This window comes from Scatophagus argus, chromosome 17 (assembly GCF_020382885.2).
Source record: "Scatophagus argus isolate fScaArg1 chromosome 17, fScaArg1.pri, whole genome shotgun sequence".
NCBI lineage: Eukaryota > Metazoa > Chordata > Actinopteri > Scatophagidae > Scatophagus > Scatophagus argus.
This window is the reverse complement of record NC_058509.1, coordinates 4,088,564-4,111,725: the sequence shown is the minus strand read 5'-3', so window position 1 is coordinate 4,111,725 and position 23,162 is coordinate 4,088,564. Positions and strand designations below refer to the sequence as shown.

Here is a 23,162-nt window from a genome sequence, read left to right as displayed (position 1 = left end):
TTTGTTGTGAATATTCATTAAGGGTGATTAAAATGGTTTCCTCTCCATTTTGGATATACTACATAGACAAAGGTATTGGGACACCTGACCTTTACACCAACAGGGACTTTAATGACGTCTCACTCCAAACACACATTCAGCTTTGCAGCTCTCACAGCTTCCACTCTTCTGTGAAGGATTTCCACAACATGTTGGAGTGTTTCTGTGGGAATTTGTGCCCATTCATGCAGTAGAGCATTTGTGAGGTCACACACTGATGTTGGACCAAAAGGCCTGGCTCACAATCTCTGTTCCAGTTCATCCCAAAGGTGTTGGATGGGGTTGAGGTCAGGGCTCTGTGTGGGCCAGTCAAGTTCTTCCACACCAAACTCATCCAACCATGTCTTTATGGAGCTTTGCTTTGTGCAGTCATGCTGGAATAGAAAAGGGCCTTCAACAAACTGTTGCCACAAAGTTGGAAGCATAGCATTGTCCAAAATGTCTTGGTATGCTGAAGCATTAAGATTTCCCTTCACTGGAAGTCAGGGGCCGAGCACTGAAAACAGCCTCATAAAGAGGGGTGTCTGTATACTTTTGTCTATGTAGTGTACTATATGAACTTTGCTGCTTCATTTACCTTCAGACCAAATTATCCATCACCGAATGTAACAAGGAGATTTGGACTGATTGAAAATATAGAAGATTTGTTTATAACTGCAAAATTACAATAAATTGCATATGAAGGTGAGACAAAAAACAATAAAACATTAAATCAAGTTCAATCGACAGCGACACTCCAGAGTTTGACATTCACTGGCGCTTTACTTTACGTCTTCATACATTAGTAACGTCATTTGCTGTATGCCATGCAGTGTGAAGCTTAGACACAAGGTTTAACACTGTAAGCTCATGGGGACGCTATTGGATCTTTATCTTTTCTTATTTAGACTTTTCAACTCTGTTCTTTGTTTTTGCGTGTGATTGTTCTTTTGTCTCCTTCTGCTGTGTGTGCTGTACATTCAGAAAGGTTCAGTATTATGGAACACGGTGGTCTGTGTTTACCAGCCGACAAGAAGTGAGTTTTATTACAGGAAGAACTCTGTTTTGGGACACTGTGTGTGATGTCAGATGATTACTGGAAAGCCGTGCACTCTTTCAGTGTTCAATTTTACTACAGCACCCAAACAAGAGCTACATACATCTTTATTTTGTTCCAGACCAAGACACAGTCCTTATCTACAGTTAGTTTCATGTCAAAAAGCCCCATATAATGTGCTGTCTGGGGTCACACCTGCTAACTACTACTGTAACACCTGTGAGTTTGCAGCTGGTACAGTAATAGTTTCTGCATGTTGCAGCTGTTAGATACTGTCCCACCTGCCAGATGGTAAGCAGTAAAAGTTTGTATGCAGGAGTCATCAGAAGTCATCTTTGTTGTTAATATATTTCCAAGACCCCAAACATGTGGCCTCTGACCTGCTTTTAAAAGGACTGCGGAGGCACAGTCGTTGCCCTCATGCGTCTGTTCCCTGTGGTTGGCCATTATGCATACCAGTAGCATGTGAAGTTTGGTCAAATGGAGGCCACTGAGAGCACTGGCAACTGGGGACTGGGTCGACCTCGCTGCTCCCCCGTTCCTCCCTGCCTGCCCCGAGGCCATGTCCCCCCGCAGGGAAGGTCATCACAGCCTGAGTGGTGTCCCAAATAGCCCTCATAAAGGCATGATGGGTCCAAGACCCCCGTGGGGATCAGGTAGTGTGTCGGGGGTCCCACAGACGAGGCAGGGCTTGGCTGGAGAGGAAGGTGAGTTGTGACCCTCCAAAACTCACAGCCATTAGGAAACATGACGTCCAGAAGCTTAATGTGATTCCACAGAGGAGCGTTACCATCGTGTTCATCTGTAGTCTGTGAAGTCTGCAACTAAGTCAAAACATTCAGATTAACTGCAAAATAAACTGCAAAAATGCCTTCATAAGTGGAAATCTGTATCACCGCTGTGCAGTTAAGTTCTTTGTAAATGTAATGCAGTGCGCTGAATAAAGTTCGCTCACTCCCGACCCTCATGTTAGCGTCCAAATGCTGTGGTCGGTACCTCGTGTTGAGCTGCTTGACTGATAGCATGTCTAATACCAATGTTACTTTGAATTAAAATATATCATGAAATATATCGTCATCATGCCGTTAAAAGGGTTTGCCACTCTGAGATTCACGGCGCTACAACATGACACCATTTTAACAGCCGGGATCACAAGAATTTTGATACGATCAAACGTCAGCAGCAGGAGACGTGGATTAGTTTTTAACTCTTACGGGAATGATTTACTACAGAGAATCAGTGATTCATGAAGCAACAGCAGACCAAATGCTTGCAGGACCGCTCTACAAGTTTTTAGCAAACCACAAATTATGAGTCACATTTCCCTCTTCTTCTTCTTTGATTGATTTTTAGGATGAAAATGCAGCTCGGAGTGGTGTAGTGACTAATTTTTAACTTTAAGACAATTCAGTGTTTATCAACTGCAGCTGTTCACACAAGTCAAAGAGAAAACTTAAGACTGGCTTTGGTAGATTGACTTTATCTCTCTGTCGACACAAAGTCATGAATCTGAGTGAACAAATTAAAGGACTAGTCTGGCGTTTTGAAAGTTCACCTTCTTGCCAAGAAGATGAGAAGGACAATACCAGGTTTATGTGGTGAATATGAAGCTAGAGCCAGCAGCTGGTAAGCTTAGCTTAGCATAAAGACTAGAAGCTAGCCAGACCCTGTCCATGTTGTGTCTCATTTGTTAAATCCATAGAAACCCGTGATGTATAGAAACCTAACCTGGTTTAATGGGGCTTTAGATGTGTCAGACCAGTCAGTTACTGGTGTTTCTACTGATTGCCTGACAGCCCTCACAGCCATAACGAGACTTTCAGGAATAGGCGTATTTCCATATATGTCAAACTATTCCTTTAAAAACCAGTCGGAGACAAAAGGATTCAGGAATTACCCTCCCAGTTTCTATCTTGGCATGTTACGCAATATTCCTCCCTGTTGTTGTTGTAAATGGCACATTTTCTGTTAGGTGCATCAGTTTAGGCGGAGGTTCACTCCGGGTTCCGATAATCTCCCATGCTGTTTGGGTTAGAGATGTCTGCGGATGTGTTTGGCTGACAGCTGACTCACCCGCTGTTGACAGAGTTTGAGTTTTGTTTGGCAACTGCTGCCTCAACATGCTGCAGGTGCACACAATCTTGTTTAGTTTGAGGGCGATAGCAGCAGAGCACAGAGGGACAGGGTATATTGTTCCGCGACGGGGCAAAGCGACATTATCAGAGCTGCACATAGACTGCAGTAGCTGAGAGTCAGGGATGATGGATAGATAGAAGAATGCGTAAACACTTTCCTTTTGTGCCTCTCGCTCGATTTTGTGTGTCAGTTTATCTGGTAGTCTGAGGATGTTGCATGTGATGACAGGACACAGTGTAAGTTTGGGTGCTGAGCTCCTTTCACACTGAGACACAAACTTTCAGTTACATGAAACAGCGCTGAAGAAGAAGAAGAAGAAGAAGATATACTATGTAGACAAAACTATCCAGACACTCCTCTTTATTGGGCTGTTTTTCAGGGGTTGGACTCGGCCTCTTACTTCCAGTGAAGGGAAATCTTAATGCTTCCATATTATTTTGGACAATGCTTTGCGGCCAACTTTGAGTGCAGACTCCACTTTGGAAAAATGTTCCAGAGCAGACAGACAGTGACATCATCAAATTAGCTGACTGTAAGTGAGACGTTTGCTGAAGTTTAGGCTACTCGTGGTTGAGCAACAGAGGAGCAGCTCAGCAGGTCAGACCGCAAACTGCAAAAGGTGCAGGGATTTGCAAAACAGCATAAAATAAACACCTGTAGCAGTGTTTATGTTTTGTCCAGTGGTTTTTCCTCCAACTCATGAAAAAGCCCCTTAAGAACACCTCATCATGCATAGAGTGGGCTTTGATTTGTGCAAGCGTTTCCACAACATCCTTCATATTAGATTTATTGTCATTGCACTCAGTACTGCAAGTATCAGTGCCACAAAATACACTTCAGCATCTAAACAGAAGCAATTGTGACGTGCATGTAGATACAGTATGAGTTTCCTCCGTACGGTAGGCTCAGCCTCAGAGACAGGGTGAGGAGCTCAGACATCCGGGAGGGTCTCAAAGTAGAGCTGCTGCTGAGGTGGTTCGGGGACCTGGTTAGGATGCCTCCTGGACGTCTCCCCGGGGAGTAGTTTCAGGCGTGTCCATCCAGGAGGAGACCCTGAGTGAGACCCAGGACAAGATGGAGGGATTATATCTCTCGTCTGGCCTGGGGACGTCTTGGTATCCCCCCCCGGACAAGTTGGTGGAAGTGGCCGGGGTGAAGTCAGTTGAGGTAACTGGACAGCGAGAGGTCCGGTAAAGTGATGCCCTGAATAAAGAGGATGACCTCCCTGCTTCATGTAGCTCTGTGAATATTTTTGGTTGGACGTCTCAGGGGGCAATTCTTGTGCAGTGAATTTGCAGTGCTGGAGTTTGCTGAGTCACTCCAGTGACACCAGTTGAGCTGCAGAGCAAAACTTCCTTAAAAGTAATGATGCTTCTGTGACTCGATGTGAATAACCAGGCTCAAACTCTGTGGCATTTTGTGTTTGATTAGAGTGACTTGACTTCCCTTGGTTAAAACCCTTCAGCTTTTGGTCTTGAGTCACTGCTGGTTACAGAAGTTACAGAAAGTGCAGTTGAACATGACTAAAACATATTAAACTGCAGCTCACTGAGGCTGCTCCTTCCTTCATTACTCCCAGCTGATTGGCTGTCAAATGACCCTTTGGTAGATGCGCTTTTGAATGTGAAGCCGAGGCAGAGAATCAACAGTGAGACTGATAAACTGATCATCAGTAATGCTGTGTTACGTTCATACATTGTTTCCTATGACTCCTTTAAGTCTAGAGAGGCCATTTGAATGTCGTGTGGACGCGGAGCGGCAAGGTGGACAGGGGCTGACTGGTGGACACGGGTGCTACTAAGTGAAACTACTCTGCTGCTCTTACCTCTAGAGGTGATTACTAACTGTAAATACACCAGTATTATTTCAAATATGTGCATTAAGGATTGTAACTTCAATTCAGAGATGGTTCGCTGCACTGTTGTCTGTGAGAGAGTTTTTGCCATTTTGCTTCAGCCACGGGAAATTCTTGTGCAGTGAATTTCTGACTGAGATCTTCCTTAAAAATATGTTGACATTTTTTTCACTTGAGAGTGTGAGTAACCAGACTGAAATGTGTTTTGTGGTATCATGTATTTAATTTTACATCTTTCCCAGTTTTCATTACTTTGATCGAAAGTGTTTTCAGGATCTTTTTCCTGTAATTGCTCTCCTATCACGCTGCGTCGTACGCTCTCTCTGTGATCTGTAGTCCCCCATGAGGTGGGACCAGAGGACCTGCCAGACCTCAGGCCTCAGGTGCAGCTGCACAGTCTGTACTGGTGCTGTGAGTGCGGTATTCAGTGTTGAGTGGAGGACATGTGGGGCCTCGTTGCAGACTGACAGACGCTTTGGGAAATGGGACAAAGTCTTGCAGAAAACATGTGTGGAATGTGTTGCAGAAAGAAGAGGCGAGAAACTCCCTTAAGCAGACCAAATGAGAGCTAACAGTTACGGTAATCTCCCGGTTTATCAGCCATGTTTAACCCCTTGACCTCGCAGATAGTTTCCAAGGCTGGCCGAGCTGTGGATACCATTCACATTTACAGTAAGCCAACTGGGCTGAAGGTCACGGGCCGAATGTGGGTGAGTCTGTGAAGTGTCAGGTGAATTTGATTTACTCCTAAGCCATCAGCAGTGGCAGGTAAATAAGCTACACCTTGACCAATCACAGTAAGGTTCGGGCCACTGACTGCTGTTTTTGTAACAATGCAGATTTGAAAAAATGAAATGTATTTCAAACAGAAGTAAGCATTAGCAGCTGGGTAATACTTACTTATGTTTATAGGATATTTTATTTGGACAGTGCCAGGCTGGCTGTTTCCAGTCTTTGTGCTAAGCTAAGCTAGTTGATGGCTGTAGCCTCATATTTTTAACAGACAGATGAGTGAGTGAGTCATCTTTTTATCAAACTGTCGCCAAGAAAAGCAATAAAGTACATTTCCAACATTCGGGAAATATACCTTTTACCTTTGGTTGAACTCCTCACAGGCCGTAAACACGTGCAAACTACAGATTTCTTTGTATCAGTGGGTCACAAGCTGAAAAAGAGGGTAGCCACTGATGTAGGAGCGCTTATAATAACACATGACCTTAGACTTTTTAGGTATATTTTCTCAATATGCCCTTATCACCTTGACAACAGCCCGGACTTGAATAGGTCGAGTGCCAGCCGCAGTCCTGGCAATAGGGGCTCACTCACTGTTGCCCCAGCTCACTCCTGCGAATGCACTTTGCACAGACCTGTTGACCTGCACTGCTCTGCCCTCCAAACAGATTACATCCCGGGTTGCATCCACTTTGGAGTCACCAGTGCACACATGTCAACAGTCTTCTCATACCAGTGAGCTCCCGTATTTGTAGAAGACATTCTGCAGCTTCTCCCGTATTGATGTTACTCCCTTATTTCCCGCCTCAGGATGGGATTAAATCTCTGACCTTCCACTGAACTACATCAGTCCAACACATCAAAGAAACTGGATTCATGTTGTAGGCTGCAGCAACCGGCCAGTTTGCTCGGTGAATTCTACCTGAAACATTACAGAAAAGCCATGATGGTGTTACGTAGTGACAGGATGATATTGTGCTGTTGCAACAAAGGCTTGGAGAAAGTTCGGGCAGTTATTATGAGCACAGCAAGTTTTGTAATCTGATTGGCCCAAGATAATCAGACATAAAACAAATTACTGAATGATGATTAATTCCTTTGTATATTACTTTCATGAGGCTATGAAATATCTGCAGAGATATGAGGAATACTATATAGAGTTGAGTCAAGTGCTGTTGTTTTGGCTGAGGCTGCTGTCTGATACATCTGTCAGTTTTTGGACAATAGATGGCAACGCAAAATTCCAGGCCCCGCCAGGAACAATCATCTTGGCATGACTGTATACAATGAAAGGCTGAGCTAAAGAGGATGATGATGATGGAGTATATAAAAAGACTTGACACAATGAGTTGAACCTCGAGGTTTATCTCTTGGCAGCCGTCTTGTCCAAACATCGAGCCGGACTCCTGGTGCTGCTGTCCCAGCCCAGGTTGGCTGCTGCTGGCAGCTGGATGGCAGGGAGCCTCTGAACACTTGCTGAGGTCATTCACCTCTTAATAGACTGGGTTCAGCCTGGGTCAGGGCTCTGGATCTGAGGTCAGTGTGGGTCACGTTGGCAGAGTCAAACTGTCATTAAAGGAATAGTTCAACATTGTAGGATTGTTTTTCCGTGACTGTGCATTAAGTTCATAAGCAATAAGAATGGAAACGGATGGAATTAGTAGCCTGGTCCAAGAATTAAAAATACACCGACCTGCTCCTTGATAGCTCACAAATAAAAAGATCTTCTTTTATAAAATATAAGAACACAGTTTCACAGCAGCTGACTCTTTATTAGCAACAGTTTCATACTCAGCAGCAGTATTGATCTTATGTATTTTCCCAAATTATTCTTCTATTATTATTCTTTTTATTATTATTCTAAATTATTATTCTATTCCTGCATTCTAATAAGATTGATATTGCGGTTGCACAAAGAAAGCAAATAAGAGTATTTAATGGTAATCATATTTTACTGTGTATTTATGTTCAGATTATTACTCCAGCTGATGTTTTTAAGCTTCCACCTCAGCTAAGTAGACATTTAACACAGAAAAGTTTGTTGTTAGTTCTAAGTCACTTATTCCAAAGGGTGATGTATGGCTTTGATATTTTACATGCATCAACAAATGAAATCCGAGAAGATGTCATCGGTGACATGTCTTTTTGTGATTGTCTATCAACATGCATCCCCCAAAGGGATTTTCATCACATTTTGAGAGAGATCCAACAGGAATAAGAGAGAGAGAGAATAAAAGCTTCATCTCCACCTGCCTAGCAGTGGAAACAAACACAGTGGCCAAGGAGAACAAAACAAACAGGAGCACAGACATTCATAACACGTGTAACCAAGCCTGCGACTGTGTCCCCATTTCTTAATGTATTTTTCTTTGAAATTATCTTTGCAAACCCGAATCACATACCTCATTCATATCTCTCTGTTTGCAGTGTGGGCTCCAGCAGTGCAGTGTTTTCTCAAATAGTATAATATTTATTCAAGGTCTGATATATCAGCACTTAGTTGACCGATAAAGCACTATATGGGTCAAAACCCTCAAGCCCAAAGAGACAATCCAATCTGTGGGATATTATTATGAGATTAAGATAACATTGGCAAGAATTTTATATCCTGTAAAATTAAACTTCGGGCAGTCCCTAAGAGTCTGTCATGCTAGCAGCCCTGTGAGGCCGCGCGTTGAGCTAAACGTAATGTCAGCATGCTCACAATAACAACGCTAACATGTTGATGTTTACAGTACTTTCACCCTCAGAGTTTAGTGTGTTAGAATGCTGACATTAGCTTATTAGCAGTAAACACAAAATACAGCTGAGACTGATGGGAATGTCAGTTTGCAGATATTGGGTTAAAAACCAAAGTACTGAACGTACTGACATTTTGACCTGATGATGGCGCTAGACAAAAGTCAGGGCACCAAAGTGACTGTGAATATGCGTACCAAATGTGATGGCAATCCCCTCAATGACAAATGAAGGTGTCATCCTGTTGGTGGCTCTCAAGAAAACCTGAGAGAGGATTACCAAAGCCATCGGACACATCAGCCGGGAACCACGAATTTCTGTACAAAAGGTGGTGACAGTCCATCCAGTAGTTTGACTGGCTCACACTGGCCTGGAGAAGTGCTGCCATCGTGACTAAGAAAATGTGACACTTTGAGGGTGATTCTGTAGTTTTAACACCTTCGGTGGAGTTAAGCTTCACTCGCAGCAAGCAAACCCTCGGTCAGATACTGATTAATGGGATGAACTGTTCCATCTGGATTGCTCATGCTGGAAAGACTCACATCTGTTTAGTCATTTCACCAAAAATGTAAATAATTACTTCAAGTGTCACGCAAATGCATATTTTGCCATGCATTTATTATCCGTATATATGAAGTGTGTATTCGTTATGTAACGTGTATACATTTGAAATCTTTGGCATACGCGTTTTTCTTCACCCCAGACTTTGCCCGAGCTAATTTTGGGCAACAGAGTCAAAAACTCAAACCCAAAGTGTTTGATTCTTTACATTCTGAACATTCCCTGCGAATGTGCATGTGAGCAGTGTGTGACCCCCCAAACTCGCTTTGATTTCAAACTGCAGTAAAGTCGAATAAAGCCGGAGAGGAGCAGAAGCTTAAGTGCAGACTCGTCCTCACATTCATGTCTGTCAGCGGAGCATTTTTTTGAATATCTCAGGGATATTCCTCTAATGCTTTTCAGTGCTCCTGGCAGGTAAGAAGGGAGGCAGCAGCTGGGCTGGGTAGGACTCAGGGTGGGATTACAGGCAGACAAAGTGCTGAGAGATGCCTGCACAGATTCCCATAATCAACTCTTCCAGAAGTGTGTCATCCTCTCTCGCCCAGATGAGACGACAAACCGAATTCAGCGGCACAGGAGGGTCGCTCGAGTTGCCGGTTGGCCAGCCTGACTTTCTCTTGCAAGGCAGACACTAAAAGGGCATCTTAGCAACATCTTAGCCCCCGCACCCACCAACCCCACCCCCCCACTCCTTTAAAGAACCCCCCTGACAGGTTTCTCGTGGTGCTCAGTCATCCAGCTGACTCCCGGTGTGCCCTTTTCAGACAAATCCTGAGTTTGACTCATCCAGCCACGGTAATTAATCCCCTTTGGTCGGCTGCAGCAGGGTTTCGTGAGCTGCTTTGGCACAGCTGGGCGTGTTAGTTGGAAAACAGGGCGTGTGGAGGTAGAGTCGGGTGTTGGTTAGACGTCAGAAGTCCAGGCCAGTCCGTCCCGCCCAGACGTTCCCCGCTCGCAGTCCCATTGTTTGGCTCCCGAGCTCGAGAATTCCTGTGGAGTCGAGGAGATTCCTCGCTGTGTAATGGGGTATTATGTTCTCTCGCTCTATTCAATAGGCTAATGAGTTATGCCAAAAGCTAATGTCTCAGGGGAGTTCCATGCACAGAGCTGCATAGTTTAGAGGGTAAGTGCCATTGTGTTGGCTCCCGGGCCCGTCAGCATGCTGTTAACCTCTTCGGTGTGCAGGTACACGGAGACACCCCTCTTTTTGGCAGCTTGATGAGGCTAATGCAGCTGCCTCATGATGTAGAGAGCATGAAATGAGGTTGAGGAGTGAAAGAGTCAATCACAGGAGCGAACGAGCAGCAGTGATTTTGATAAAGATAGTCTGATAACACGCCGTGGAGTCGCTGTGTTTAAAGAGCTGAGGTGATGACCACCTTCTGCAGTGTGTGTGGCAGAATAATGATGTCCCTGCTGGGAAGTAGCAAAGTACAATTACTTAAAGGAAGGATTTGAGTATCCTGCATGGTTTTAATTTAATGACTGGGAACAGTGATTCTGTGAATAATATAACACTGGTACGGACCATTCTGCTGCCTGATGAGTACTTTTGGTACTTTTTTCTTGTTTCTTCTCTTACTTGTAATGGAGTATTTCTACTCTGTCAATTTTAATGAAGAAAATGGCCCGAATTCTACCTCCACCGCTGGATGTTGGCGTGAAACACGCTGTGCGTCACCTTTACATCGTGCACCACATTCGTGAACATGAGAGCAGAGCATTGGATAGAAAAACGTTGTAATGGAGCCTTGTGTTTTACACGAGAAAATGTTTTCACTTGTTATGTAACATGGCCAAATTACTCACTGTAAAGAAAGATATGCTGGCTGCTTGTCAACTTGATAACAATCCCTAACGATCCCGAGAGAGCACAGGCGTACTTCCATTAGCGGGAGGTTAGTGTGGCTGCGGAGGCTAACACGCACTGTACCTGCGTCGTGGGATTAAATCCAGCCGAACGCGTTTCTTGCGTGTCATCGAAACTTTCCCTCTGTTGTCTTCAGATGATATCTGCGGTCCTGACTGTCTCCTGCAGCAGACAAGTGTTAAAACTGTTCTGCAAAAACAAAAAAAAAAGTCTGTCTGGAAAATATGACATCAGTAGTATTATGATTAGACGCAGCAGCATTTCTTCCAATGAGCCCGAGGCACCGAGTTCAGTCGAGCTCCATGGAGTTTGTTTGCTAAATGGGCTGGTTAGATAAGACTTTTCAACCAATTTGCATTGGATTGTTCTCCGCTGCCAGTTCGAGCAGATCTGCGATGAGATTTCAGACGTACCAACGTTTGAACCGAGCCCAACAACAACTCCTGTGACATGTGTCGCATGTGCAAGTGAGATTCAGGGGGGACAAATCTGACACGCTGACGCAACACGTTAGTGCTGCTTTACTTTCTGCGTTGCACAATTTGAAAAATGTGTTTGTGGTGACAGAAATAACTTTAGGAACTTTGTGTTTTAATCATTTAATCTGTGCTTATACTGAGTGAGTCTTATTAAGGGATTTCAAGGATGAACGATTTTGCTGTCTTATGCCAGTTGGGCTAAAACTTATGTTAAACCTCATTTGATTAACTTTGAAGTTAACTTTTTTTAATTCCTGCAAAACTGGCATTTTGGTAGCTTGATGACGTTGATTTATGAGCCAAAGTGAAACTGAAGGCATCTGCTCAGGTGAAAGGAGTGTTAGTTTCATTTAGGGAGAAAAACAGATAAAACAGATGCAAGGACCCTGGAGGAGGAGGAGAAGCAGCAGCAGGAGGAGGAGGAGGAGGTGGAGGAGCAGCAGGGAGAGGAGTAGGAAGAGGAGGAGCAGGAGTAGCAGCAGGAAGAGGAGGAGCAGGAGCAGCAGCAGGAGGAGGAGCAGGAGGAGGAGTAGGAGCAGGTGGAGGAGGAGGAGGTGGAGGAGCAGCAGGGAGAGGAGTAGGAAGAGGAGGAGCAGGAGCAGCAGCAGGTGGAGGAGCAACAGGAGCAGCAGCAGCAGCCGGAGGAGGAGGAGGTTAAGGGTGATCCAGGCACAGCAGCAGTACAGAATGGCCCTTATCTGCAGTAACCATCAGAGGTGAGCGGAGAGGCCGAGGCAGGTGGTGAAGAGAGTAACAAAAGCTTTGTTGAATTTCAGCTGAGTCACTTTGTTGTCAGGAGTTGGGAAAGCTCAGGCTGGAAGGTGGTAGATATCTGGAAGCGTTTTAGAAACAAAGGGGATCATTACAGAGCTGAAAACAAACGACGTGCTGGATGTGTCTTTGAAATCCAACCTGCCCAACGAAAACCTCAAATCTTCTTTCAGCTGCTGTAGAAATTGCAGTGTATAGTCTGGTTTGGCACGGACATGAAAGCGTGCGGTTAGCTGGGGTTTCTCGCTCTTCACCTCGTTGTCTTCCACATCAACGCTTTCTTGTTATCCGAGTGTGACTCCCTGAATCCCCCCGTCGCTCGCATTTTGTCTCACTCGTTTCTGTATTTCATTTATCAACTTAAAGTCCTTTGAGACTAAACCCAGACTGCTCAGTGCTCAAAACTCAGCGTTCACAAAAGACTAAACAATAAAGATGAAGGAGCTGATTGGTTTCTTTTTTAAATAAGTGTGTCAAAATTTATTTCAATTTTTGCCAAACTTTGGCACCTCGGTGACAAAACATTTCACAGAAATGACAAACCAGACATGTGACGGACCAATATGGCCATCGGATTACAACGTGTAGAAAGAATAAATAAATAAAACACAGCGAGAACACACACGGCACATTTAGTGACAACTTAAATTAGGATAAATGTTAAGAAACCTGTGATAAGATCCACTTATAAAGCAGCTACTGTACTGCATGGCTACAACAACCTGTGCCCCGACATACAGGAGGCAGGAGGTTACGTAAAACGCAGTAAATAGTTTCAGTCGGTGAAAAACATTGCATCAACATCGTGTGAAGCAGCGACGGCAGACACACAATCCCCTCTGTGCTCACGTAACAGTCTGTTCCTGCACCTGTGGGCGTCATTGTGAAATGTGATAAGCAGGACAGTCTTCGTGCGTGTACGCCAGTGGTTTGCATTTTCTCTAACGGAGGGATGTATTAGCTGCATGGTGGTGGGGTTTTCCAAGTCCAAAGGAGTAGCAGAGACAGAGACTGGCCGTGGCACCTGCGAGATCGATGAATGTCCTTGATCTTGCAGACCGGGACGGGCCAAGTCCTCAGTTCAGCTTATCTACGTTCACCTGAACCCCCTGCACTCGTTGGTTCGTCTGTCTCGTGAAGTGCAACCGGGTCCAGGTGTGAATGCCCTCTCCTCTGCTGCAGACGCCTCACCGCACACCGCAGCCACGAAGCCAACATGGAGGAGGTGTGCCGGCCTTGTTAGGGCCTGTCCATTGTCTACCACAGGGGGCTCCCCACAGGCAGGAGGCTTCAGAGAAGGGCCCATGGTTATGAAAGCCTTTCCCCCTCTGCATGACAAGGTGCGGAGGTTATCTTTCTCCTTTAGGAGGCCGCGCTCTCACCCTCCCACGCTCTCGCCCTGTGGCGCTGTCTCGTCCGCCACTTCTGCAGCAGCAGGCGGGTTTTCAAGGCGGCCCTCATTGCTGGAGGCGACGCCCGTTTCTCGTGGCTGTCCTTCATCCTGCAGAGAGGGAGACAGGAAGCAGTCAGACACCCAAACCGTCGATCTCTCACGTTATGTAAAATTAAAAAGGTAAACGTGTAGCTGGGTGGATTCGAGCTGTCCGGTCGCTCGCGCTCGAAACGCAAAGTAGGCCAAATGTCACGCAGAACACACTTAGGGCGCAGTTTGAAGCAGACTGGACTCGTTTGTGTGTTTCCAATTATTAATGTGTTAAGGTGCAGACATGTGGCGCCGCAACCTTTGAGAGGGTTTGGGTCTGAAACATGATGGTACATGAACGCAGCTGTGGCAGACAGGAGCTGCATTACACTCACATTAAAGTGATGCAGCTCACTTCAGGTAGATTCCATACAAGCTTGGAGCGCTTATGGAATTCATCATGATGCTCTGTCATCATAACATATACAGGGAATTCCTTGCTTGAGGGTTAATCTCGAAATTCCTGCCTCTTTAACACGTGCTGACTGTTTTTATCTCTCAGGCTCACTGGGTTTTATGCATGCAAACATTTTGAGCCCTGAGATATTTTGCCCTACAAAAGACCTCAGTGTTGCGTGAGGTTATAATTACCGTGTCCATTTATTTTGCAAATACTCTCTGAGGTATTCAGCCTCCCTCAGTGTGAGCAGGTTGCCTTACCTCTTAATCCTGCCCGTGTCGGCTGCCAGCTTGTGTTTGCACTGCGCCTCAACACAAGCATCGCCCTCGGCAGAGCGGATCACCGAGTCTGGCGGCGTCCCATACCTGAGAGCGAGAGCGCACAGGGAAGAAAAACACGCGATTAGAGCGGGATCGCGTTACGATTATTCATCCCACAGTTTCGAGACGTTCAGGGGCATTTAGGAGACAAAAACATGTTCTCGCATGCGATGGAAACGAGCACAAAATTACACACTCGGAAGATTTCTTGTATCGCTGACTGTTAACGTGATACGTGTTTGTCTTATAAAGCTGTGATTTAAAATGCAAATCACACACAAGCACGCACACACACACACGCGCGCGCACACACCTGAGCTGGTTTTCCAGCCGGCAGAAGTTCCTGCAGGTGTTGTCGCCCTCGCGGGAACACCGGCACCGGGGTCCGCTGCTGGTTGCCATGGAGTCCGCCACCGCGCGCCTCGTCCTGGGAGCGTTGCCCAGTCCGTAGGAGACCACGCGCCTGGACGTGACAGAGGCGCGAGTTCGAGTCAGACTCAAGTCGAAACGCGTTTCACCAATCAAATTACAATTTGGCCACTGAAAACTAATCCGAGGCGGACTTTATTTCCAGCCACAGCGGCCATACTTTTGCCACATAGTTTTGGTATTTCAAACTTATTTGCAGTGAGTCATTCATGCAGGCTAAAGTGTCTTTGTAAACAAACAAAGTCGATCTTTAGCAGGAGACAGTTCCAGGCTCACGGTGACTTACTCAGGTGTGTTGACCCATATGATGTCCAGGTGGCAGAAGTAGACGCACTCCTTGTCCAGGAAAGTGGCGCAGGAGCAGCGTTTGGTCCGCACATGGCGCCCCGGGGTGGCGGCGGGGTCAGCGGGTGTCCGTCCAGTCGGCACTGCAAGGGCTGATTAAATCATCTTTATTACCACACCGCATATTGTGATGACCTTTTACCAGCACATCACGCGTCACGAAGGTGCGTAAAGCAAATGTGTTGCCACAACAATTTCAGCAAGATTTTTGCTCTGCAACATCGCCGATAAGATTCAAACTTTTTGACTTAATGACTTAATTCAGATATTCGCTTCTGTACATAAAGTTGTTGTAAGTGTTTATAACCAGGTTAAGTAGCTAAAACTGCTCGTTTGAGTGTTTGGGAAAGTTACCTGTGTGCAAAATCCAGGAGTACATCACTGATAGCACGGAAATCAAAACGTGTAAATCCATTTTCAAGGTTCTTCTAAAACGAAATATCGCACAACAAAAACATTAATAATAAAAATAATAATTAATAATCCTCCAGAGGTGGGAAGTTAATCATCCAGAGTGTCGCTCCTTCGCAAAGTGTTTCAGAGGGGGACGCAGGAGCGCAGAGGAGTCGGTCTGGAGTCTCTCTGTCAGTGTGGCCCCACATGTGCGGCTCTTTGACTTTATACAAGTGCCTCCCCACCACCACCTCCACCACCTCCTCCACCTCCACCTCCTCCACCTCCTCCTCCTCCTGCTGCTGCTGCGCCGCCGCTCGGGTTTGTCCCTTGGCTTGTACCCAGACAGTCATGTTTGTTAGGCCGCTGATAAGCAAACGTGCAGGACTTTGAGATGGTCTGGTTCTGAGCTGGGATTGGGATTGAGAGGGGGCGACCTGCGCCACGCTGTCGGAGGACTCTGTGGATGAGCTGCAGTTTTACGTGTGATGCAGCAGGTGGCAGCCAAGCGTCAGGATTAAGTCCCCCCGTGTAATGTCGAGCATCCCATACAGAAACATGTTCTAAAGCCGCCGTGTTAAAAAGGCTGAATGTTCAGAATTGTTACGTGATTTAAGTCAAGTAGAAGTGAAATCACATCTTTTGCTGAAACTGCTTTGGTTGTAATGAGATTGAAAGCTTTGTGTCACGGCTGTCAGATCACGTCTTTGAAATGTCTTTTTTTAATTAACCAGTTAGGTTTGCATCCCTTGTGTTTTCAAGGCATCATAAACGAGACAAAGTCATTCAAAAGACAGGACAATAATTATAAAACAACGAGAACGCAGCAGCAGAACAAAAATAAACCAGCAGACTAAAGAGTCAACTATTGTGAGTTTTAAAATAGTCTTAAATTTGGCCAAAGACACCAAATCCTTTCCTTTAAATCATCAGTGAGATCAGGCAGGAGGTGTGAAGCAAAAAGAATAGAAAAAAGAGAAATAAAAATGTGCAAACCAAGAGAACTAAAACATCAGAACACATAAGACTGTATGTGCTAAATATACACTGAATAAACATAAATTCTATAAGACGGGTGGACAGTAACTGGTCCACTGAGCCTTCACAGTCTCAGTCTTCCAAAGTGATTTTCCTAAAGTTTTCCTACAGATGCCTTCATGTGATTAAAAATAATAATAATAATAATAATAAATGTTCAGAGCAAACAAGCAGAACATCTCAAGCTGGTGGGGACCCCACTTCAATGTGTACATCACATTTATATCAAGACAGGACAGGGGGGAGAGGAGAGAGAAAAAGGACAGACAGGGAGGACAGAGCAGAGCAGGAGCAGCAGGATCCGGGCAGGGCCTTGGAGAGGGTTCTGGGTCCAGCAGCACTGTCAGTGCAATAGGCAGGGCCTTAGAGGGCTCAGGATCCAGCAGAGGTACCAGGCCTCAGGAGGGCGGGGTAGGAGATTCTGCATCCAGCAGTATGCTCCGGAAGTGCTGAGAAAAGATGGAGCACAAGAGCTCCGGGGGAGCCTGTTAGGAGGGGATTTTGTCTTAGTAATGTTTTGCAGTGAATTTGAGGTTCTGTTGGCTCCACAACATTTTTCACTTTGAAAGATTACTGAAAAGTACCAGCTGTGCTGAACTGTGTGAACTACGGAGTCCTTAATTTCCCTGAATCGCACCTTTTCAGAGACACTTTGCTGTAGACCGTGGTGGAAAATAGCTTGCGTGTGTGTGTGTGTGTGTGTGTGTGTGCGTGTGTGTGTGCGTGTGTGTGCTCAAAGCGGGGAAAGTCTCTGCATCCTGCCTTGCTGGTCCTCTGAGGGCCCTAATCAGATGCTGGTGTTAGAGAGTTTCCACTGGCCATTTGGAACGCCTTGTGCTGAAGGCGGGAGGTCAGAAACAACAGAAACAGCCCAGCAGAGCAGCAGTCAGAGGCAGCTTTCTCATGTTTTGGGTCAAATGTGGACGCTCGAGCTCAGCCAGCCGGACCACACAGCCGCTGGGACGCCGCCGTGAGAGGTTTGTTCTGATCATGCTCAAGCTGTTTTGGTTTTCTCAGCACTGGCAGATAATGACCTCTAGGGGTCTCTGTTCGCTTTGCTATAGCCCCCCCACACACACAGGTTTCAGTCAGGCAGAGTGATGAGGTCTGTAGTGTGGATGGATGAGTCACTTTCTGAATGGGGTGGAACGAGGAGGTTATCAGTGTGCAGCCTCTTGAGATGAGGTCCACCTCACTGAGGACAGATTGTCCTCTGAGAGCTCTTTACCCCGACTCCTCCTGCACAGCAGCTGTCAAATAAAAAACAAATCCAATAATTAATTGATCGAGAGCCACTTGTTTGATTAGCAACCGGTGATTTTCAAAGTGGGATCGCTGCGATGATGAGAGAGGCTCACGTCGTTGCTTCTAAATGATCTTTGCTTTGTGGTTCGTCACACTTCACCGTTTATGGGATGATGAAGGAGGGCGAATTGTTTCACTGTGAACACCATGAAATTGAGCCGTCATTTAAAACAAACCAGTTAAACTGCGGTGCCTCCCTTTTTTGAGCTTCGTAGAGCAGCTGTAAAGCAGACGGACCCAATGTGGTCTCAGCAGTTAAAATAATAACTGGGTATTTATTTTAAGAGTCAGAATTTATGATCATGTAAGACGTTCTGTTTTGGCTTCCTGCGGAGAGTTAGTGGTTCTGATGTTGTACAGTGGCCACAGATGATCAAATATTAGCCATCAGTATCTCTGATTAGTTGTATTAGGGCACTGATCTGTAGTTGTTTGAATTCCTTCTGTATTGAATTATTATTGACAACTCACTTTGAGAAGAAATCCTTTATCAAATCCATATTTCTGCATGTTATTTTTAATTCTAGTGCAGGCAGAAATTATTTTCATTATCAGTTAACCTACCAAATATTTTCTCTATTATTGATTGTTATGGAAAAAATAGTATACCAGTTTATCAGAGTGTCCAGTGGTATTTTCAAATGTCTCAATTTGTCAAAGATATTCTAATCATCATAGAAGAGTGAGAAAATATTCACATTTGAGAATAATTTTTGTCATTTGTACTTTTAAAAAAATGGTGAAATTATCAAAGCTCAAAACTGTTGCCCGTTTGTTTTTCTGTGGATGAAATAATCGTTGCTGCAGGTCAGATTCTAACATGTTTTGACTTTTGACAACATGGACGACTTCTTCTTGTCTGGGACTGATGTGCAGGTGTGTAGTGACGCTTTGTTTCCAGTGCTTTAAATGACAAAATACAGTGACACCACTCTGATGTTTATAAACAAATTTTTACTGATACGGTTAAGAATATTGATACAGCAATGTAAAGCTACCATAATGCACATACCTATGGACCTGTGAATCATCATGGGCACTAGATGGATTATAATAAATAGCTGAACACAACATCTGTACACAAAAACATTGCCCCATAATCCATAGAAATGTACATTTACCAGAACAACATTTATAGTTCCATAAATTTACGAATGACAGATCCTCCAAAATAAAATTGATATCCTCCATTGTTATGCCTCTTTACTTCTATTTTTTGAAATAAACACAAGCAACTACAGAATTTATAAGGAATTATGTACAGGTTCCCAAACAAGAAACTCCATAAAGGCACAATTGTCTATACAACATGTACAAAAAAAAAAGAAAAAAAGAAAATGTCTGGAGCCGACAAAAAAAAAAGTAAAAATAAAATGATTGGTCATCGATATAATTATCATATGATTGCACATACAATATGAATGTCAGCATCTGTGCTTGAAAGGTGATTTGCAAAGGAACAAACCCCTGAAAAGTGTTCTCAGTCTTACAAAGTGACAAGAATTACAAAAAGAGAACAAGAAGAGCTCTCCGCTGGGGGTTTTCAGGTGGCAATGACCAGTCTGTCTTCATCATCACTGGATACCTCATTATAGTCGTCCATTACCTTCTGCCAGCTGGCCGCTGGCGGTGGTCTTGGCGGTGCAGGATCACTAGCTCCCTCGACTGGTGACTCCTTGGCACTGACAGCTTGGCTGTCAGGAGCTGGTGATCGATGCTGCTGTAGGGATTTATCCCTTTCTTCCCTCTCAGCAGTCTGTGTGAGATCTGCTCCGCTGCCACCTCCAGGGCTGGCCCTGCTGCCTGAGGTCACGTCTGGAGAGCTGCTGACTTTCAGAGGGACAGATGGTGAAGCGGACATGCAGCTCCGCAAAGAACCAAGACCATGTTCACTTTGCGAATGCTGTGCTCCCGGAGCTTCAGGGCTGCCCTGCCTCTCTGAGGCCCCTGGGAGAGGACTAAGGGTGGAGAGAGGGCTGAGGGAAGGAATGATGGCTGGCAGGGCGATGTTAACTATCTGCAGACCCGGGACGTGTGTCTGGGGGCCGGTGCTGCTTTGGGAGGTGGGACTGGCAGCTAGAACTTGAAGCCCAAGGGTCGCATTGAGGGTTAGCCCTTGCTGGTTCAACAGCTGGGTGGATGCCAAGCCTGTGTTGGTCAGCCCCATGAGGTTAAGTGTCTCCAGACCTACAGGCTGTATTGTTTGAGCCTGCAGGCCACTGACCTGCCCGAGAGAGAAGCAGGGCACAACACTACTGATTGGTTCCTGGACCACAAGTGGCTGGGTCTGCAAGCCCTCCGGTTGGGGTGGAGTGTTGGGAGCTGGCAACGGGCTTGTGTTTCTATGAATGACACTCACTGCTGGGATTGTGAGCTGGACAGGGCCAGCCTGGACTGGAACAAAGGTGGAGTAAGCTGCCAGGCCAGCGGGCACCAACTGGATCCCCCCAACTGGGACCATGCTGTAAGAGGAGCGAGAAGGTTGCTGGGAGTGCAGGGGCAGGTGACTGAACAGGTGGGTCTGGGTCTCTTTTCCTAGTGTTTGGGACAGGCCCTGTGGGGGAAAGTGCATGGGACCTTGAGAAGCATAGGAGGAAGTCTGAGTACTCCGGTCCACTGGTATGCTCGATTCACTGGTTGTCACAACGGGAGCGGCGGAGGAGGTTTCCTGTGAAAAGAGATGAAACTTGAATATTCAGTCTTATTTGTTGACTTAATTGTAGCACAACCCTAGAAGACTTAAAGCGGTCAAGATGAAATGCCATTTGGATCAACCTGCCAAGCCTAGTCAGAATATACAACACTATTCACCTTTTTATTTTTTCAGGGCATTCACAGGAGCTTTGTGGAAGTGCCTCGCATGCAGGTTTCAAAATAAGGGTATGGATAGGAAAGAAAGGAGGCAGCCAGGGAGTGATGGAGAGAGACACAATGAGAATACATGGGTCTCACCTGGCCTAGCTTGGAGCCCTTGCCTGGAACTGGGGGACTAGGGGGCACATCAAAGTCAGGGTAATCGATGGACATCTGCCTGCATGGAGACACTGGGCTCATCATGTGCACTGACTCTGTGTCTGAGGTGTAGGAGTCTGATGTGGTGGGAACAGTCGGAGGACAGTAAGGGAGGGGCGCTGGGCTGCAGCAGGACCCAGAGATGTATATCTGCTTGCTGAGGGACACGGGGCTCATCATGGGGACAGATTCTGAGTCTGATGTGTGGGATTCAGGAGCTGGATGCTGGGAGGGCAGTAGGGAGACTGAGCTGAGTGACATCTGGGCTAGGAGGGCGCTAGGAGGGACTTCAGCCTCTTTGGAAGGGATATGCTGTGGGCTGGCAGAGACAGAAGGGTTGGTAGACAGGCCAGACTCTGCCTGGCTGTCCTCCTCTTCCTCCTCGTTGTCGTCGTTCTCCTCATCATCAGGGCCATCGGAGTCATCGCCATCTGAATCTTGCCGGTCAGCACTGCTCACCTGACTGCGGTCTCCTGTAGGCAACAGAATACGTAAGGTGGAAGGCTACTCTTCTTATGCCACAGAACATATGAGTCATCGGAGCCAGTATGAAAATAGCGAAGCCCTTTGGTAGTATTGAACCACTTTCATTCATTAAATGTCTTCTGTTCTCTTGCAGTGAGAAAATCCACAGCTAAGAATGCTAAGCTAAGTTTCACATCCTAGACCACCATACACCCCTGAGCTTCATCACAGGCAGAGGAGGAAAAACAAATATGCTCTTAGAGACTGGGACCATAGATTGCTTTCAGGCAGCATCTCTCTCTCTCTCTCTCTCTCTCTTTTTTTCTTTTTTCTAAAATTAGACGCAGCAATTTCCTCTTTCTAAATGCTGTGCATGCCGCCCACACGCACTTGGAGTTAACAGAGGAAGAAGCTGCATTTAGAATTACTAATTACACCATGGCAAAGCTATTGATCGACATAGCAACAGAGCTCAAGCGGGGACAATCCGTGTTTTTCATCTCATGCCATTAACAGGGGAACTATTTAAAGAAGGGCAATCCTGCAGTTTGAAACAAGAAGCGAACGGGATAAACAAGACCCATCTGCATTAAGTCACGACTGCTTTTGTAGCAATATGCTATAAATAAACATCTGAATTTACAGAGAAATGTTTTATTTTGTTTTATTTTTGGTTTAAGTTATAGCTTTGGAGCACACACTCATCCTTCTGTATTTCCCTCTAGGTTAAGGCTGCGCAGTGAAGCACTGTACCTGAGTCCTCTGCATCCTGATCCTCAATGAGACCCTCGGGAACTCCCATCTCCATGCATTTCTTACTGTGAGCCTTGGATTTCATATGCTTGGTCAGATTTCCTGCAAGAAGAGAAGCATTAAGGTCTTATGGGTGGGTAGCGCTTGAACAATAGCACAGAAGGAGTTTATGTAAGAAAATGTGGTCTCTGGGCGAACTGTATGTAAAGAGTGAGTAACTGATAAAGACATTTTTAAATGAACGTGGGCTGCTCTGACACCAAGTACTGTTCTGCAGTGTGGCGTGGGTAGGCAAGTTCGATAGAGAATGGTGAATCATACTGACTTGGTTTAAGAGATGGTGAAACAACATCTTTAATTTCATGGCTGCTGAAAGAAAGAAATGAACTGCAGCAGTTCAAGGCTTTTACGTTAAAAATATATTGTCTGTCTGTCTATATTAATTTGATTTTGAGAGATCCATTGTTGTTTTACATCTCGATCATTACATGAACTTTATTTATGTGAGCTGAGAATATATTCCTGATTATTTTTTATATTTATATTTTTTCAAGTTCATATGATCTTCTATAATAGCACACTATTATATATTTCACTAAGCACTGAGACTCACACACAATATAAAATAAAGAAGATTAATCAGAAACTTCTTGGTTGATGGGAAAATGTTTGTTTGATAGTAAACTTTATTTCGGTTTTTTCACAACTTGTAGATAAAAAACAAATATATGTACTCAAATGAGGACGTATTAGCTTTAGACTTGCGGCTTTGAAAACTTATCAGCTACTAACCTTTCGTCTTAAAGGAGAAGTTGCAGTGGACACAGTGGTATGGCCGGACATCAGAGTGGGTGCGGATGTGTTTGCGCAACATGCTGGGCTTCTTGCAGCGGATCCCACATTCCTCGCAGATGTATTTACCTCGCCCACGCCCACGTACGTAAACATACTCCTCATTAGATTTGTATCTGTGGGATTGCGACAGAACCGTGAGGGACATA

General features: G+C 45.3%; 2 protein-coding genes and 1 long non-coding RNA gene across 10 annotated transcripts in view; 1 reads left to right on the top strand and 2 right to left on the bottom strand.

The window, feature by feature from the left end:
• The window catches only part of LOC124075063, a 45,513-nt gene extending 22,513 nt beyond the window's left edge, over nucleotides 1-23,000 (top strand). The window contains exon 3 of the long non-coding RNA XR_006845946.1: nucleotides 22,134-23,000. This is a non-coding gene — a long non-coding RNA (uncharacterized LOC124075063). The remainder of the gene's footprint in view (nucleotides 1-22,133) is intronic.
• On the bottom strand, nucleotides 12,671-15,805 carry edn1 (endothelin 1). Its single transcript, XM_046418445.1, has 5 exons — nucleotides 15,550-15,805; nucleotides 15,137-15,287; nucleotides 14,735-14,884; nucleotides 14,362-14,466; nucleotides 12,671-13,719 (listed from the first exon to the last, which is right to left on the bottom strand). The coding sequence occupies exons 1-5, from the start codon at nucleotides 15,608-15,610 to the stop codon at nucleotides 13,581-13,583; spliced, it is 606 nt and encodes a 201-aa protein (XP_046274401.1). The 5' UTR covers nucleotides 15,611-15,805; the 3' UTR covers nucleotides 12,671-13,580.
• hivep1 (HIVEP zinc finger 1) overlaps nucleotides 18,866-23,162 on the bottom strand; it is a 51,981-nt gene continuing 47,684 nt past the window's right edge. For all 8 annotated transcript variants that reach the window (XM_046418440.1, XM_046418441.1, XM_046418437.1 and 5 more), the window contains 4 exons: nucleotides 22,954-23,129; nucleotides 22,162-22,263; nucleotides 20,884-21,416; nucleotides 18,866-20,599 (listed from right to left, as the gene is read on the bottom strand). In XM_046418440.1, coding sequence (XP_046274396.1) covers nucleotides 19,475-20,599; nucleotides 20,884-21,416; nucleotides 22,162-22,263; nucleotides 22,954-23,129 — 1,936 coding nt within the window. In that variant the 3' untranslated portion in view covers nucleotides 18,866-19,474. The remainder of the gene's footprint in view (nucleotides 20,600-20,883; nucleotides 21,417-22,161; nucleotides 22,264-22,953; nucleotides 23,130-23,162) is intronic.